The sequence below is a fragment of the Tyto alba genome, unplaced genomic scaffold (assembly GCF_018691265.1).
Source record: "Tyto alba isolate M040663 unplaced genomic scaffold, T.alba_DEE_v4.0 Super-Scaffold_1, whole genome shotgun sequence".
NCBI lineage: Eukaryota > Metazoa > Chordata > Aves > Strigiformes > Tytonidae > Tyto > Tyto alba.
This window is the reverse complement of record NW_024881261.1, coordinates 10,657,192-10,674,974: the sequence shown is the minus strand read 5'-3', so window position 1 is coordinate 10,674,974 and position 17,783 is coordinate 10,657,192. Positions and strand designations below refer to the sequence as shown.

Sequence of the window (17,783 nt, the reverse complement as noted above, 5' to 3'; positions counted from 1 at the left end):
TTGGAATGGTTTGGACCTCAGTTCTGTGGTACAAAACCATCAGCATCAACAGCAGGGTCCCCTGTTCCCAAAAATGCTCACTCCTGCCTCTGTGTTGCATCCCGCTGGTCTCTTGTTTTCATGGGCACTTCTGTTCCCCAGTCAGTGTCTTGAAATGGAATTGGTCCAGTGCAAAATAGCTCTCCTCTCCCACCCTCTTCTTTTTCCTTTTTCTTTTTTTATCCCGGATCAATTGCTTGATCTGATTCATCACATGGACCCACAAGCTGTTGAATCAGCACAACTGAGGTTGGCATGCTGCAACGCGATGGCAGAAATGAACACCAAGAGGAGGTAGGAGCAGGGGGAGGAAGGGACAGATCTGAGCATGACTCCTAAAATTAGTATTGCTGCTGGATGCTTTGCATCTTGGAAACGTGGTCTTGGCTTGAGTACAGGGCTTGGAGTCAGAACATTTAAACTCCCCTCTAGCCTTTGACACCCTTAAACTTTAGTTTTGCCATCTGCTAAGTGGGAATAACGCTTGTTACCTCAGTGATGTGAAGGTTTATTAATGGTTGTTCAGCAAATTAGGATGTGAAAAATAGGGAAGACTGCTTTTTGTACTGCAGCATTTTGTTGAAATTTTTCTCTTATGTTTATGAACTACATTTCATTTGTAGTAAAATACTTGTTTTCAACTGCGTTCCTCCTATTAGAAATGCGCTGCCAGAGGAAACAGGTCCCTGTTTTTGTAACCCAAGTGTCTCTGTTTTTAGTTTTAAGATGTTGGCTGCATCTCTCTTTTATTTTTTAAATATGTGTATATATTTATAGCTCTTGCTATTGGAAGAGAATTTCCTGCAAACAGATCCATTTCTGTGGAGCTGTGCTCCGACACGGAGTCCCATGTGTTCCACTGAGAGATTGCTACAGAATAAATGTCTGCTCTGGTTGTAGGATCAGCCTGGCGAACTGTAAACTTTATATTGCCTTCAGCACATAGTAAATTTGCATGTGCAGGAGGTATTAGTGACTGGGCATCCGGTACTTGGCAATGTCGCATCTGAAGACATGAGTGACAGGAGAGATGCAGCCCCAGCCCCAGTGTCCTACTGAGTCGTTTCCTCTTTGGATAATTATATTCTCGGTTTTCTCTACAGTTTTAACTGAGGGGGGGGAGAAGTATCTGTCTTTGCTCCCTCATTTTAAGAGGTGAGTCTTGTAACCATGCACCATGAAACAGCTGCCACATCTCACCGAGAAGTAGGCGAAAGGACTTTTTACATAATGTTCATATCTGGTTTGCATTCTGAGCTGTGCGAATCCACAGTAATGCTACGTGGATATCTGAAAGCAGGGCTGGACCTGTAGGTGAGTTCTGGTTCACATGCAGCAAGTAGCGCTTGCTCAAATAGTTTCAGGAGCTTCAACAGGACTACTGGTGTGCATAAGGACTGCAGAATCAGGCCCCTAAGGATCCTTAGGAATGAAAGGTATCCTGTAACTGTAAGGTATTATTATGATGACTACTCTGGAGAACACAAAGGTATTGAAGTCGGCAAAATAAATTACAGAGTTAAATGTCTAAGTAAACCAAGAAGCGACTGATGTTTTCTGCATAGTAATAATCTTCATAATCACTTCATTTGCACAGTTATTTCATTTTAAACTTTAGGCACAGTTTTGAAGCACAACTCAGTGGAGATTTTTGCTGTAATCTATAAACTTTAATGAAAGCTAATTGGAGGACAAATTTTAATCTAATTAAAATGTGACTACATAAAGCAGAAAGGATGAATGAAGCGAAATGCTCTATGGGGCACAGTTTTCAAACAATGATTATCCTGAATACTAAGTCAAATGAAGCTTTTGTAAAATTATGATCACGAACATTGCCAGCAAGAGAACAACCTTGAGAAACTGCAAATGAAAGTTTTAATGTATTTGGTTTAAAAAGTGGACATTCTACTCACAACCATGTAAGGACTTTTTAAAAAGAAAATAAAAAGCAACACACACGGTCTCATCTGAAAACATAACAAGTAAATTAGCCAAAGGTGTACATTCCATCTAAGTTCTCATGATCAGCAGATGCAAATGTTTGCAGTGTGCCGATGAGTTATGGGCCCTAATGAGATTTCAATGCTGAGCAAACAATAAAAATTTATGCATTGCATAGTTTTAGTGGCCTTTGGCTTCATGGTTAGTGTTACACCCTTTCAACAGCTTTGGTAATATAATATCCAGCTGGCCTTGGAGGTAAGGAAAATTTTAGGGGTGAACTGAAATTGTGAGAAATAACGTGATTGATTGCTTTGTCAGAATAATGCATTTCCACGGTATAATTGTCCGTAGTAATCTTAGCCCGGGTACGGATACATAGGTTCTAGTTAGGTTCAGATACAAATTTTGAAGGATTCAGGTGAAGGATGGCTTTTCCAGTATTTGAGCCAGACCGTTTCCTGTGCTGGGTATGTGTCCAGGGGTCTCGCAAACAGCCCCTCTCACAAGAACATTCCTGTCATAGTCCGGTAAATGGGAGAATTGAAAAGCTACACTTTCCTCAACAACTGTCATGCGTTGCCAGAAAAGAAGTGGAGCACAAGCACAAAAAGAAACACACAATAGATATTGAAATAAATGTATGTAATGGGGATTGAGGGGTGGGGGGGCGGTGAATCACTGAATTCAACTGGTGCAGTGTGAGAGCTCGAATGTATTAAATTTAAAAGACCCATTTGTGGGTTAGGCTTTTATGAATCCAGAACCTTCACCATAATGATTGCCTGCATTACCCTACATAATATTAAAATCTTAGCATGTGATTAATAGCAGATTCCCTGCATACGTGTCACAACACACATCTGCAGCAAATCTGCCAGTATATTTCTGCGCTAGTTTTACTTTGGGGCCATAAAGTAATTCCTGTTTTGTGAATGAGAATAAACCTATTATGCACTAGGTTAGCTACACCCAGTTTCTTCTCTTCAGGGAAAAAGAGCTGATTATTTGATACGGCATCTCAAATTTCAGTGTTCAGAAGTGAGTTTAAGCCTTGGCTAGATTTGCTTGAGCAAGCTGTTGGGATTTGCCTTCACCATTTCTTAGTTCTACGTTTTCCAAAACCTTCTGTGCAAAGAGTATTGAGAAACTTCTGGACAGCAGTAAACTCGTGGACTTAATTACAAAGTGTTTATTGCTAAATTTGTTAATGAGTCAACATGCAAAAAAAGATATATTTATCCCTGTTTCCTCTTAAAATAGTAGTAAAATATAACTTCAAAAAATCTTTTTCTTAAGCTGTTTGGTGATGCAGTTTTGCTGTTCACAAAAGCCCTTTTTCCCATCCGCAAATAGCTACCTCTCACTTTGCCCCAAGGGAACAGAGCATAGCTCAAATGAAGCTTAAAAAGAAAGAAAAATTTTTTAAAAATTCCTGGTTGTAACGCAAAGTGTATGCATATTCACACACGCACGCAAAATAAAAAAGAAGATGCAGAAGCATTCCTGCAGTCTGCCCTCTGAAAAGTGCTGTCGACCTGTTTCACTCACCAAAATGAAAACAGAGCCCCACAAAAACAACTTAAATGACAACAAGAAAACATTAGGAAAGCAACATCTGTTTTGCATTCTTGGCATCAAGTCTGCCCTTGCAACACGGGGTCTGACACAGATGTACAGGGTTATGACACTGCTGAGTACCGCTTGATTTAAAATGGTGTAACAGAGCAGAATCAGGGCGCTGAGTTCTTACAATGCTGTGCAAAACTGTGGCTCTTGATCTCCTTTGCAGATGTGGGACTCAAACCCCACTGAAGTTTTAGGCATCCTTCCATGGATTGGTGCTGACTGCAGAGCAAGCCATATTCCTCTCCCAACAATTTAAAATTTGTTATTGACTGTGTACTTTTTCATCGTCTGTGTATGTTGTTGTCTGTAAAATCCCATTGCTCTGTCACTTTCCAGTAGACTTCGTTGCGTGTAGCCACGTTCTGAGAACCTTTCAAATGATATTAGATGATTAAACTCTTCCAGTTTTAAGTAAAATAAAGCAGTAGCAAGGAGAGACAAATTTAAAGGTACTCGAAAGAAAGGCAAAAATAACTCAGACTGAATTGAAAAGAATCATTGATTAGGGAAATTTGGGAAGCGGGAGTTGCCAAGAGAGCAACTCGCTGGCCAGAGGCAGCACGAGTACCTGAGATGGCACAAAGGGAGCAATTCTCTCCCAGTTTGATTGCCCATCCATAGGGTAACAGAGACAGAATTGGCTCAACAAACACCTGGTGTAACTTCACCGTCTCCAGTGGAGCCGTGGGAGATCCCTGGCGTGCTTGCACTGTTTCCACCAACCACTAGATGTCTGTGTGTGCTCTGTAAACTTCTTGAGGGGATGATGCCCCTGGTAAACATGAGAGACAAAACTGGAACACAAGCTGTGGGGAAGCCTGTTAGTTTGTGTTTATAAGTGTAACATCATTATTTTAATTAAGCCTGTGTTTAAAGCAATTTATACTGTCTAAAGCTAAATTCCAACCTTTCTAATTTGAGACAGAATGAAAAGGTGCCTTTCCTGGTCCACATCTGTTTAAGACAAACTGTTTCCTTGATGTCGGGGTGAAGGGCCAAAATATATCTTATTCTTGTGAAGGTTTTGGAGGATGCTGCTGAGATGTAGAATAGGTTAATTTTATTCATTTTATTTCTATTCTGAAACAATGAAATACCCAAATATAAAACATCTGCTTTGTAAGTGAATTGGTAAGAGCTTGCTTCTGCCCTATATGGCCCAAACCACAGTACTGCTGGAGCCATATTTTCACATGTACAATGCATCTGCATATCTGGGTGCATGGAGGAAGGCTGTGCATCAGATGTCAAGTTTAGTATATCTTTTTTAAAAAAACAAAACAGAAAATCCCTGGAAGAGTGGATCTGGGTACAGAAATCTATTTCATGATTCTGTTTATCAGGCAGTCCACTGGCTGACCAGGATAGCTGCATCTGTGACCAGCTTTTCTGCAGAGATCTCCCAAGAAAAATGCAAAAGTAATCAGCACATGTTTGCCTTTCATTTATCTCTGTCATCCGGGAATAAGATACAGATAGTATCAGGAGCAATGAAAGGTACATTCTGATATTATTTTCAAGTTTTTTTGTCTAGACAGAGAGGAGCAACCACTTGTATCTCTGTGGAACACATACAGCCCCCCTCCACACTCTCATCCTAGGCTGAAGGCCAGAGGGGGGTAGTAGGCTGTCTATATTTTAAAAAAAAAAAAGTTTTAAACCACCACCAACTCATCAGGTGACTGGAGACTGTGGTTGTAAAATGTGCTGCAGGCAGAAGTTCTGAAAAATCCCAGAAAGTGTTGAAAACATCTCTAAACAAGGTATTTTTCTCCTGCACCTTTCTTGCTAAAGGTCCCAATTGCTGCCAAGAAAACTAGTGAGAATGTTAGCTGCCAAATAAAAAATTTATGACAGTGTTTGGCAAAGGATTGTATCACTGCTTGTTTTATACATTTCCACAAGGCTCTTGAAGGGCTGTTGGACACATACAGCTCACTGATCACTGTGCTTTATCTGTTCTTTAATATATTAAAAAAGCAAGCTCCAATAAAGTATGATTTAAACAATACGTATTTTTTTCTTCTGATAGACTCCTATAAGCACTTGCTATGTGAGAATATAATTTCTAAAAAACATTCCGTATATAAAAATTGGTTTAAAAGCCCCTTACCTGACAAAGTTACTTGTTATTTGAGTCACTTTCATAGTAAAAATACATGAATTTTTCAATTAAAAATGTATTGCCTTTGCAATTGTGCTTGTTATATGATGGAGTCTGGGCCAATAAACTGACTGTTAAAACATAAAGAGGTCCATTCAGTCAAAGTTGTGCCTGCCATTTATGTTTCGAAAACGCGAGAAAATAATATGTTGGAATTGCATTGCTCACCAATATCAATTAGGTTTTCGGCTGTATCATTAAATTAATGTTGGGGGAGAAAATTGTTCCGGTGGATTTAATGGTAAAAATATATTTTTGAATACAGAGTTAGCACACTGACAATAATAATTTAGCTGGCCGATGGTGAAGCAACACCCTTAAAAATATTTTCCCCGTCTGAAGAAAGAAAATTGTCGATCTCTGTCTTTTCAAACCAGTTATCAGATTAGACTTCTAGCTGATAATTAGTGCTGTTTAACAGGGACCTTGTCATTCAGAAATCTTAAAGCCTGAACGGTTTACTTTTTTCTCATTATCATGTGCTGCTGCAGTTGGAGGTTCAGAGCATGGAACTGCATCTCCCTGCACCATTTTGTAAGGAGGCAAAGAGCCTCCTCTTCTCTCAGGTGGCCAGGGGCCAGTGGACACGGTCCTGGCATGCTGTCCCCTTCATAGGGGACAACCAGAGCAACACCACCCTGTGCTGTCCCAAAGCTGCCCCAGGGCCACATGGCTCTGCACCTTGCTGGTGTTTTCACCGCACAGCAAATATCCAAGAGCAGCCAACAGCACTACAAATGCTGTACGCCTTGTATATGCTGGTGTATTTCATGGTATTTGATATAAAGTACTCAAGACAGACCAGCCTTAAGAGGATTATTTCAGACAGCATTAGGAGTTAATTTACAGAAGATTAGCTCTAAATCAGGCAGATAGCATAAGCAAATTAGCATCAGTTGTAAGAGATTCAGAATCAAAATGTGTGGTGGGTTTTAGTTTCTCCCTGTATGTACTTAGTGGATGAGTAGTATCTTTATTAGTTTCCCATACTAAGGTGTTACATCTCGAATAGCGAAGAACAGGTATACTTTTTTCTACGTGTATGCTATTTATTATGATGCTGTTTATTGGCAGTGAAACTGCTTAACTGCAAATACCCTTCCTCTGCTGAATATTTTATATTTCATGCTATTTCTTCATTGAGTAATGTTTTATTTGGCCCTAGAAATGATGTCTCCATGGTGTGTTATAATATTTTTAAATAGGTAATATGCAGCTTTACTTCAGAGTGACATACTTAATCCTTTTTTTTTCTGTTAAAATGAGTCACATTTTAATGCGAACTCATAAAAATGAAGGAGTGCATAAAATGCTACATACTAGGATGAAGATTACAGCTACTTAAAAATAGCTTCCTTAATATTTAAGCTTGTAAATTATAAATTTGTTTTATTTCCAGAGGAGTGATGGTTAATTTGTATTAAAAAGCAGATTCTGTTCTTCAATCAGTTTTCCAGACATATTTTTCTGGCTGCAGACAGACAGGCATAAGCACTTATCCAATCCCTTCTTGGTATCACGGTTTCAAAAACGCTTGCCCAATTAGTGGAGAAGATGATGAAATGGATTGTACCACGATATTAAAGCCTGTGCCCTGAATTGTCTTTGGGATTCTGAAAGTTTTGAAGTCTACGAATGGGATTGCCATCTTTGGAGAAATTTATATTCTGCTCTCCAAGAGATATTAAACTGCTTAGTTTTCAGCATGCTCCTGAACATTTGGGGTTTTAACTGGGGAGGGAAGTCTGGGCAGTGTTTTACGATTTTTTCCTTTCTTGATGGACCAAATTCCTCTTGACAAGGTTGGCCTGAGGTCATGAATGTCTCCCTGTGTTCCCTGAAAGAGGAATCTTCGCTCCTTCCATGAGATCATGAAAACTTACACCCACTCTAAGCCAGGCTGGGCTTGCAGGTCCCTTTGGTTGCAAAATCTGCAAGTGCTCTTGCACTTTGACTTTGTGCCCTGTAGTTTTACAGTATGCATGGAGACTTGGTGTGGTTATTAAACCGAGGTCATAACAAAGTAGAGGCATTTCTGCTCCCCTAATAGAAATACTGTAACATGCTGAAAAGAAAATACTTTAATAGTGGCAAGTATCTCCTGTCAACTAATTTGATAGTTCTCTATCAGGTAAACCATTTGTGAATACATCGATTCTTTTTATTTTCCACTGTTCTGTCTTCACTATTCCCAGGTTTTCTCTGAACCAGTTGGGCAAAAATTGATTTTTATTTGTTCCACTGGCCTTGTGGAAAATTAGCTTATGAACTGGTTTTTATAGGAAGACTCAAAGCACAGAACAGGTTGAAAAATAAGCCTATAGCAGTCAAAATTGTTGTCTGAAATGTCTTCAGACTGGAAGGCTGAATTTATTGCTCAAAACAAGTACTAGCATTGTGGAGGTGTGCAGTCCTGCTCATTATCACTGGAAAAGGGGGAACCAAAAAGCACAGTAAAAAATTAAATTTTAATAATGCTAGTGATATTTTCTAAATCCTTCTTGACAGAAAGATTCTCATTATTTTTATCTGTCTCAGAGTAGGCTCTTTTAATGCCATCTCACAAATGGCCTTAGCCATGATTGTTTTCCTTTCTTTTATAGCATTTGAAAAAAAATGAATATATACCAAAAAAAATTCTATTCTATCATTCAAGAAGTGCCATGAAATGGTAACATTTTGGATAGCGCATCTTTAGGAACAATTGCTGCAGATGCCTTCAGGTTTTTACAAAAGAGGTCAACATTGTTAAGACAATTGTAGAAAACTTGCCATACAAAAAGACGCCCAGTCAAATATGGTGTGATAAGGGGAAAATAACGCAAACGAAGTATTTGTGTCCAGTCTCCAGCTTCACACATAAAAGCTGAAGATTAGTCATTAATTAAAGTGAGGCAGAGGAAAAGATGTTACTTTCATCTGTTTAAGATATATGTTTGGGTGGGTTCTAATGATTATGAAAGTTGATAAAATGCAGACTTTACACATTTTTGTTCTCTCAAATTGCACAGAATGTAAATTCAACTATGTTTATCATAAAAGCCAATATGCGATCATGTATGCTCTTGTCATTTTATAGCTTGCATACATTTCTTCTGCAGGAGAAATAATTGCTTTAGCTTTGAGTGCTGATGAGGGGGTTGGGGTTGGGGCTTTTTTTTCCTGTTAACTGTTTGGGGACCAGAGCTTCATGCAATCAGTGTGCTGAAGAATGCCATTACACTGACAGCTGGGCTATCCACCCCTCCCTCAGAGCTCTTTCTAAAGGGCTCATAATGTTTGCTAAGGCCTATGGTTCTTAGTCATGCTCAGGTGACTAAATGTGTGATTTGTTCTTCCTGATACTTCAGTACCCTGAGAAAGGCTGTTTGGAGATTAATACAACCTTGACTTCTTCCACTTGCAGTTGCCACTGTGCACGTGATCTTCATTTAGAATTGCCAAAGAGATCTGGTGTTGCCTCTGCTTTGCATGAAATGAATTAATCCCCCTCCAGTTTTGGTTGCTGAGATTCCATGGCCCTGGAAGCCACCCGCTGTTCCTCCTAATGACAGTGATAATCTAATTGGTTCCCTCCATGGAGAGAGTGGACATGAAGACAGGAGAAAGCTGCAGTTGCATCACAACTGTGCAGGGAAATGTTCCCTGTTAGGGTCTCTCATCAGCAGAAGGATACTTTTCATCCTTCAGAAATGCCTTCCTGTGTGTTTTAAAAATAAACAATTAATAGAATCTGAGCTAGCAGAAGATGTGCAGTACCCTTCCCTTTTGCCTCTCTATCTTAGGTCCCACATCCATGAGGTCTTCTTTCAGGCTTTCCCTGTTCTCACAGTTTGCATGCCGAAGTCTGCATGCACTTGTCTTCCAATTGTTTCTGTAAATATCTCTCCATCCAAGGCCACTTGGTCCTCCCCTGTCTCCCCACAGGCTCCAGTTATCACCTGGGTACTATTTGCACCTCCTGACACTGCCAGGTCCTTGAGACAGGTCGCAAGCCATGATAGTCCTGATGGCTACCAAATAACACCATACTCCAACATTGTTCATATGGTTTTGTTATATTTGGATTGTATTTCAAGATTTCAGTTATGAATTAGATATCTTAATGAGTATTTTAACTATTAGATATCATTAAAATAATTTTAAATTTTAGTCTTAATGGTAAGACGATGACACAGCAAGGTAAAAAACATAGTTCCTTAAGCCAAGAAAGCTCACTGTATTTCAAGAGGCTTTCATCCCTAAGGGGGATGTCTCTCCTGTCTCTCACTCCTCCAGAAAAACTGTCAAAGGACAAGTATATGTGATTCTGGTCAGAATGTCCTGTGCAAATATGGGATCCATTAAAGGGAGATGATGAATCAAGGTATTTACTGACTAATTATTGATGAACATCATCTGCTTTACTGGTGAGTTTCATCTCTACAATATTTCTGACTAATGGGAGATTACAGACACTTTACTATATGATAACGCCTTTCCTGTATGATGATTTTGCCTTCAGAGCTAGCAAACTTTCTTACTTGGGCCTCATATTCAAGCTTTTAGGGATATCTTCCCTACTTAATCTGTAGGCACCTAACCTGGCCAGATAACTTAACTGACTAGTTCTCTTGGGATGTATATATGGCCAGGAAAAAGAAAAGGCAGTTCGGAGCAGAACTCTAGCTTATATACACAGGGAGCTGAGAGAGATTAGCTAGATATAAAGTTGGATAGTGTGACTACCTCCCTGCACCTGTTATTACATGACTCATTCTTTCATTCAGGGCCCATGTGCAAACACATTGATGTGGTTTGAGTGTAATATTATAACTAGAGATTGGTATCCATGTTATTACAAGTAGACAGCTCCAGTCCTTAAGACTGAACTTGAAAGCTAGAGGATGTAGCACTGCACAACTCCTCAGCCCTGCCAACAGTATCTTAGGCACTTTGTAAGGCCTGTCTCTTTCAAATAACCCTGCCAGTCAGCTAGAAAAATGCCATCCGCTTTTTATTTTCCATTCCTCCATTTTTGAGGCTTAAGTTTCATTATCTGCTCAGCTTTCATCAATTTTTAATGGATTTTCCCAAGGTCTTACACATAAGAAACTAGAGCCCCTGTCCCTAGGGGAAGAAGAGGCTCCTTTGGGAAGGAATTCAGAGAACAGGACGTAGGCTCCTGCTGGGAATGGCCTCTCTCCAGACTGGAGGTGGAGCTCAGGTAGGGTGGCCTTTTTGGCATGAAGTGAAGCCATGGAGGGGTCCCATCCCCTCTCTGCCACCCCCAAAGCCTTTTATACCTTTAAATATACAATGTCAATTACAATGTAATCGCTTCTTCTGGCTTGAGAACTCAAAGAACTTGGATTTATTTTCAGAGTTTGAAACGGGGGAGAGGGAAAAAAACTTGATTATTTTCCAAATTCTTCACTTTTTCCGAGGTCAGCTAGAAGAGGGCCAAGGAGCTGTATGCAACTTGTGCAGATACTTTTTCACTGGTATTTCTGTTTGCTAATTTCAGTTGTTAATGATGAAAAATGTATCAAGTCAGATACTTCCAACCAGATGTAATTTTGTTAGGCAGCGCTCTCTTACTCTTTTATTTCAGTAGATTGCCATGTCTTTATGTTTTGCCACAGCCTGTCTAGTTCTTTTCAATTGCCTTTATTTAAGAAAAGCATTATTAAACCTAAAGATGGAAAAGATGAATAGTTACTTGAACAGCCCCCAGATACCCTGAACTTAGAGATTTATCATTATGTATCTAAGGCTTTACTTTACCAGTCATAACATTTTATTCCCCTGTGTGGGGTCTAGTGCTTCCATTTGAAAGCTCCTGATATATCGTAACAAGGATGTCCTTATATATAGTAATAATGCTGTCTGTCCAGAAGATATCTGAGTATAGCCTTGTATTACTTTAAATTCACATTTAGTTTTGCCTGGTATGTATTTGCCTATGTGAATAGACCTACACTTTGTTTGAATCTGCTGATTTGCACATGAATATTGGGCACTTAAAAATCACTTACCACTGATTTACATGCACCTATTTTCTTGCATGTTAGCCAAAACTGCGGATCACAGATAAAAGAGCACCCAAAATTGCAATAGCTGAGTATTCAAAACAACCATATAACATGTAGTTTTATATACAGAGAACAAGCCTTTCTGCCCAGTAAACTGATAGGAATCACTTCTAGATAAATCTTAAATACATGTATTACAGTGAAGCACTGTTGGACAGTGCTCCGTCATCAATCAGTCTGTGTTCTTGAGGGCACTATTTTTTGAGATGCTTTCTTTAAGAATAAAGCCTTGCGTTGTAATGACTGTGTGCTAACTGATCCCCCAAGCCATTTGTATTTTTTTTTTGTTTGTATCAGTGTCAGAGTTGAGCTTCTGTAAGAAATTTTTGCAGTATTTTATTTGTAGTCTTCATTATTTCAAGTTAAGGGCACAAAACTCTTTATGCACCCAGAGTCTGCACTGGTTGGTTTATATCCCGTATTTTGTTAACATGTTACCATGATTGCTAATTTTCATGACAATTGTTATTGTACCATCAGTGCTTAATGGCAAGGCATCATTATTCAATGCTGGTCAATCAGGCACTAAGACATGTGCAAGCCATCAGGCTGAACCCATATAGATGTCGTGCACTCCCCTGCTAATGAATGCAGTTTTGTAAAAAGGTTTAAACACGGTTGGCATCCTTAATGTAAGGTTTGCAAAAGCTTATTTGGGAACTGCTTTGTGTTTATACGGAGCAGATCTAAACATGTCACAAACAGAGTCAGACCCATTGTGTGCATGTGTGTGTGAAGCTACGGAGAGGAGTGAATCATTTGGGGTTTTGAAATGTGGAAAGGCAACACAATTTCTGCCATGGTGGGAGTGGGGGGAACAGATTTGCCAGGGACAGCAGTGTTTGGTAATGGATGCAGGACTTGTTCTCCAAGGCAGTGGTCGCCGTGTGCATCAAAGAGGTGGTCCCCAAAAGCGGACGGTGTCATTTGTCAGCTCACAAAGTTGGCACTTCTGGTGAGCCTCCAGCCCACCAATGGTCAGAGGTTCAGTGCTGTGACCAGAAGCCAGGGTAGAGGGTCAAGCGTTTAGAAAGGACGAGCAGAAGGAAACTCAACAGGAGTGGGATGTGCTTCTGCGTTGTTAGTCCAGCGCGTTCTTTCAATGCATCGGTTAACGTTACCCTCGCATCTGCTTTAGTTACTGTTTCTATGTAGTTTTGCACCCAAATGTTTTGGGCTGCTGTCCATGATAAACTAGATGGAACTTGGTTTAAAAGCACAGATTTTTCATCTCTTCTGACTCAAAATAGAATGAGCCCTTGTGCTCCTAGAGTTCTGAATATGAAAGGAACAGTAGACATTGGCTGTTAACGAGCTCCAGCACGCCTGGCTCCAGCAGAACTTGGTGTGAATTCAGTACCTAAGCTGCATCAACTAAATGGTTAATTCATCTCATATCAACAGCACTATGATTCATAATGTAAACTTGAGGAATCCTTGATGTTTCAGTCACACATTCCTCTTAATTTGGCCATGCATTCTTTTAAAGCTACAGTGTGCTAACTTAATAAAATGCAGCATGCAAATGCACAAGTTTTTGCCTTCAGGCATTTTAGCCATGGATGTTTCAATGGGTGTCTTCTTTCAAGTATATATTCTTTCTTAAATTATTTACCCTGTAAACATGCTATGCATTTTCAAAGAAGAATCTGGGCTTCCTAATTCACCAGATTTCGTTGAATTTAAGGTGTAATAGAGATAAAAGACTGTCATCTTCTTCTTGCGAGCATGTTAGCCTTTGGGATTTTTTTGTAGCGAATGTTAGGCCCCATTTTCTTCTCCTTTGGTATTATCACTCCCTCCCCCACTTAAATTCCTTGATGCTTTGCCTAGAGCAATACCCACTGGCAGTGTCTGGCTGTGACAGTACTATAGGCTTCCCTACAGATGGGTCCTGCCAATGCCAACCATTGTTCTACCACTGTGAGCTGGCTTGACTGTCTTGGATCTCTCAAAACCCCCTTTCCTCTTGATTTTTTCTTTACTCTGAAGGGTCGCCCTTGCCTGTTGACTTTGAGATCTGAAATGTGCTGACACCCAGAATCTGTGTTCGCTGTCTGAGCAGCAGCTCCCAGGCTCACACCGCTTGCTAAGCCCTCCTCAAGACTGTCCTGCTGCTACCAAACGGCTCTGTTGTTCTTCTCCTAGACCCATCCTTCTGGCAGTTTGCAGTTAGTTTAATTTTACTTGCTCACTTTAATGTAAAACAGTAAAACTCAATGTTATTCCTTTTTTAAAGATATAAAATTAATCTTTAACTGTGGGCTTGAATATTAAAAGTATATAATACATCAGTGTAGGAGTCTGTTGATAACATCCATCCTATTTCATGATTAATTTGTTCCCTTTAATATGATATTCTTTTGCTGCACTGCGCAGACTAATTCAGATTCCTAGAAATTGAACTTTGATATGTATTTCCTAGATTCACACCGTAAGTGAACCTTCAATTAGCAGATACAGGTGGCAGCATGCCTCACTCCATGTTCTCTTGACAAGGATTTTAGAGACGTGGACACTGATTAAATAATCTTGCAATTGGGTGTGTACTGCCAGAGTATTAAAAATAAAGCATTTGGAGGATTTGATGCTTTTTTTTTTTTCTTTAATTTTAAGTCTCAGACAATGAAATGCTTTTTCAGTGGGCCAGAGATAGGAGGAGTTGATTTAAACACTCAGTATGTTATGTATGCCTTTGCCTAACTATGTGTTAGATTAAGCAAGTTTCACTCACAGTTAATCCTTTGTAAATTAGCATTATGGATGCCTTGGGGCCCACATCCCACAAATAAAATGGTTGTCAAGCCAGCTGCACTGTGTATTACTTAAGGCTGAATGTTTTAAGAGTTTTCATGCTTTTAATCTGTTTCACTGCTGAGTTTCAATTTTGCTGAGTGTCTTTTCAGGAGTGATGAGAGTGAGTAAATATATATTCTGGTTTTCATGCATTTGCCTGGGCAAATCGTTTGTTATCAGGTGTTTGGCAGAGAATGTCACACCCCACCACAAAAGAGAAGCTTGTAAGTTCAGGTGTTAAATTGAAGTGCAAACCAACAACAACCAAAAGCCCTTAATTAGCTTTATTTTGTTAGCCTGCTACACTGCTTTTTTTTAGGGGAAGAAAAAAAAAAAAAAGAGCGAGAAACATCCCTCCCTCCTCCTCATCCTTTGGCAGAGTAAATATTGCCTGTTAAGTTTGAATTAGCTGTCATCGCAAAAGAATTAATGCTGTGGTGGAGCCTTTCTAGTGAGGAAGGGAAAAATAAACGAGACAGATCTTAGTTCAGCTTTAAGTGATAAATGAGGACAAAGCAGCCCATTCATCTCCTGCTAGGAAAGTGGACACAAACACTAAAGCAGTTTTGCGGAAGACGTGTCAGCAAATGTGATCATTTTGTAACCTGTCAGGAGGATAGAGAGCTAGTCCTTTTAGAGTGTCACAGGGGAGGGTGTCTGTCTGATGTGACAGTTTTCATCCATCCATTTACTGCTTTTTCTTTAGGTGGGGGGTAAGCAAGGAGAGAGCTGGAGTTGGTTAAAACTGCATTTTTCTTTACACTTTCCAATACAATTTATATGTATATCCACCCGCATCCAAATGAAAAACATTTACCAAGGAAAACTCCCCTCGGCTCTCTTGAGTTTCTTCTCTCTTTCACTGTGTGAAATATGTTCATTTTAACACATTACATTCCCTGTCTTCAAGTAGGAGCCTTGTACTTGGTTTGATATTTCACAAAACACAGTTTTACCTCTTCTTACCATTGTTTGGTTGGTGAAGGCTTTGCTTTGTTTTGTTTTGTTTTGCAGAAGCAATAAAAAAAAAAAAAAAGTATAAATTAGGGTGCTTTTGATGCAGTTAGTTGTTGGGATTTTTTTGCTATACCTCTCTATTTATGACTATATGCTTCATGTACAAATGTGTTTTGCAAAAGTTCCTGTTTCATGAAGAGCCTATGAAAATATTCTTCCTCTGTGAGAATGGAATAACAAACACTGAATTCTTGCAGTCCAGAATCCGCCTGTATAATGCCTCAAAGTCTACTGTTTGTTGATTTATTAATTTTAATTGACCTGTTAATTTCTGACAAAATTTGAAGCAATGTGGTGTCTGATTTCAGAAGCAGGGATTTCTCCCAACAAATGATTGAACAATATTAGGACTTTCTACTTCTGGAATCTTTTTGTTATTACTAATTTCCATTTTTTTTTCTGCTACATAGAGAATGTAACATTTGCCTATTACCATAAGTAAAGGTATGCTACAGAGACAGGAGATGCTTTTACAACATAAGCTTCACAGTTTGACACTTGCTTCTTTATATCATCCTTTTCTTCAAAACTATCTTTTATACTTTTCCCTTGGTATTTTAGTACAAGTAAGTATCTCATTGACATGTGTTTCCTTGAAATCTTGTACCTTAATAGTAAAATCCCTTGAAAATTAATAAATTGTTTCTGTGCAGATTAAAAAGTTATGAAGATTTCAGAATGGCTTTAAAAAATACAATGGTGTTTACTATTACAGACCACCCTGCTTGAATTGCATTGGCTGAGGACTAGATATTTCATTTGTTCTTAGAAGATTCATAAATTATAACATGACGTATTTCAGTTATTCTAATATGTATGTAGTGCATGCATAATTAAGAAAAGACTAATTCTTTCCTGAATGCAGAAGTTAGATTTAATAGCTACATAAAGAAATGTTTGGAAGTGCTGGAAATTGAAAAAAGTAAAAAACAATCAAGATACACAGAATGATATAGGGAATCCTAAATTTGTGGGCATATGTCTCTTCTCCAAGATATTTATCTGTGTCCTTCTTCTTGCGATTTTCATATATATTCTGCTATTTTGTTTTATTTACTTTTTTTTTCTGTCTCTTCTGCTTTTTCTCAGGATCATCCAAAACCGGATTTTGATCGTTGTTCTGGCAGTCATCATCATCTTCACCACCGTGATGGCTATTTATTTTTCTGTCAAGGGACGCTGATATCTTTGTTCTTTACTAAACATCAACAAACTGCTTGTTCTGAGTAATTAAGACAAAGTGGTCACATGAATCATTCTCTTGCACTGACAGAGTATCCCTCTCCTTTCCACTCTTCAACTCAGGTGCAAGTGGTGTAAAATATTTTGTATTATTGATGGCATAGTTGATGGCATGTAGAGTTGATTATTTTTTCTTACATTTTTTGTCCTTATCTGAGTGCTTTCAGAATCTTAATATTTGTTGGGGTGTAGGCTTGTTCTGGTATAAAAAGACTTAATGTGTGTCGAATTCTACCCCAGACAATTAGCCTGTAAATTGCCAGAGTTTAGCAAGGGAAGAGGGGTTATTGCACTTTTCTTGTGCTGTGCGGGGTGTATGAATATCAAGCAGTATCTGACCTTTTATGATATAGGATATAAGTAAAGCAGACACCAAATGGTGTAGAAAGTGAACCTGTCTCCTGTGACTAACTTCCAATCATGAGTTATCATAATAGACATAACCTGATTAAGAACAGTAGTTAGTTTTAAAAACAGAGCAACCTTAGGATGATGTTTAATACCTGATGTGAATCCAACACTCTATTTAACTTTTTTTTTTTTTGAATTAGGTTTTCTTTTCTGCTTATTCAAATCAATTCCACTTTCATCAAGGTCATGATAATGCATCATTTACCCAAAATGTTGTTGTGACCACAGCCCGCCTATTTAATGTGTTTTAAATCTTCTAGTGTTGATATATGTACTGAGAAGCATACACACTAGGCCCTTATTGAAGATGTGTAAAGATACCTATCTATTCATTGCTGATTGAAAAGGATCCTAAGTAATAGTCTGGTGGCAAATACATGATTACAGTGCATTAAAAAAGAATCTAGATTTTTAATATTGGCCTGACTAAGTTGAGACTGCATGTTGGAAATATTTTTAGCGTATTA

The 17,783-nt window shown here is 38.9% G+C and overlaps 1 protein-coding gene across 6 annotated transcripts in view; it reads left to right on the top strand.

Annotated features, from left to right (window-relative positions):
• Positions 1–17,783, top strand: part of VTI1A (vesicle transport through interaction with t-SNAREs 1A) — a 298,773-nt gene that overhangs the window by 256,859 nt on the left and 24,131 nt on the right. For 2 of the 6 annotated variants that reach the window (XM_032988599.2, XM_032988598.2), the window contains one exon: positions 16,753–17,783. This exon is cut by the window's right edge and continues 10,462 nt beyond it. The exons of 2 other annotated variants lie outside the window; for them this stretch is intronic. In XM_032988599.2, coding sequence (XP_032844490.2) covers positions 16,753–16,846 — 94 coding nt within the window. In that variant the 3' untranslated portion in view covers positions 16,847–17,783. The remainder of the gene's footprint in view (positions 1–16,752) is intronic. 2 more of the 6 variants (XM_032988601.2, XM_032988600.2) reach the window with 1 other exon arrangement.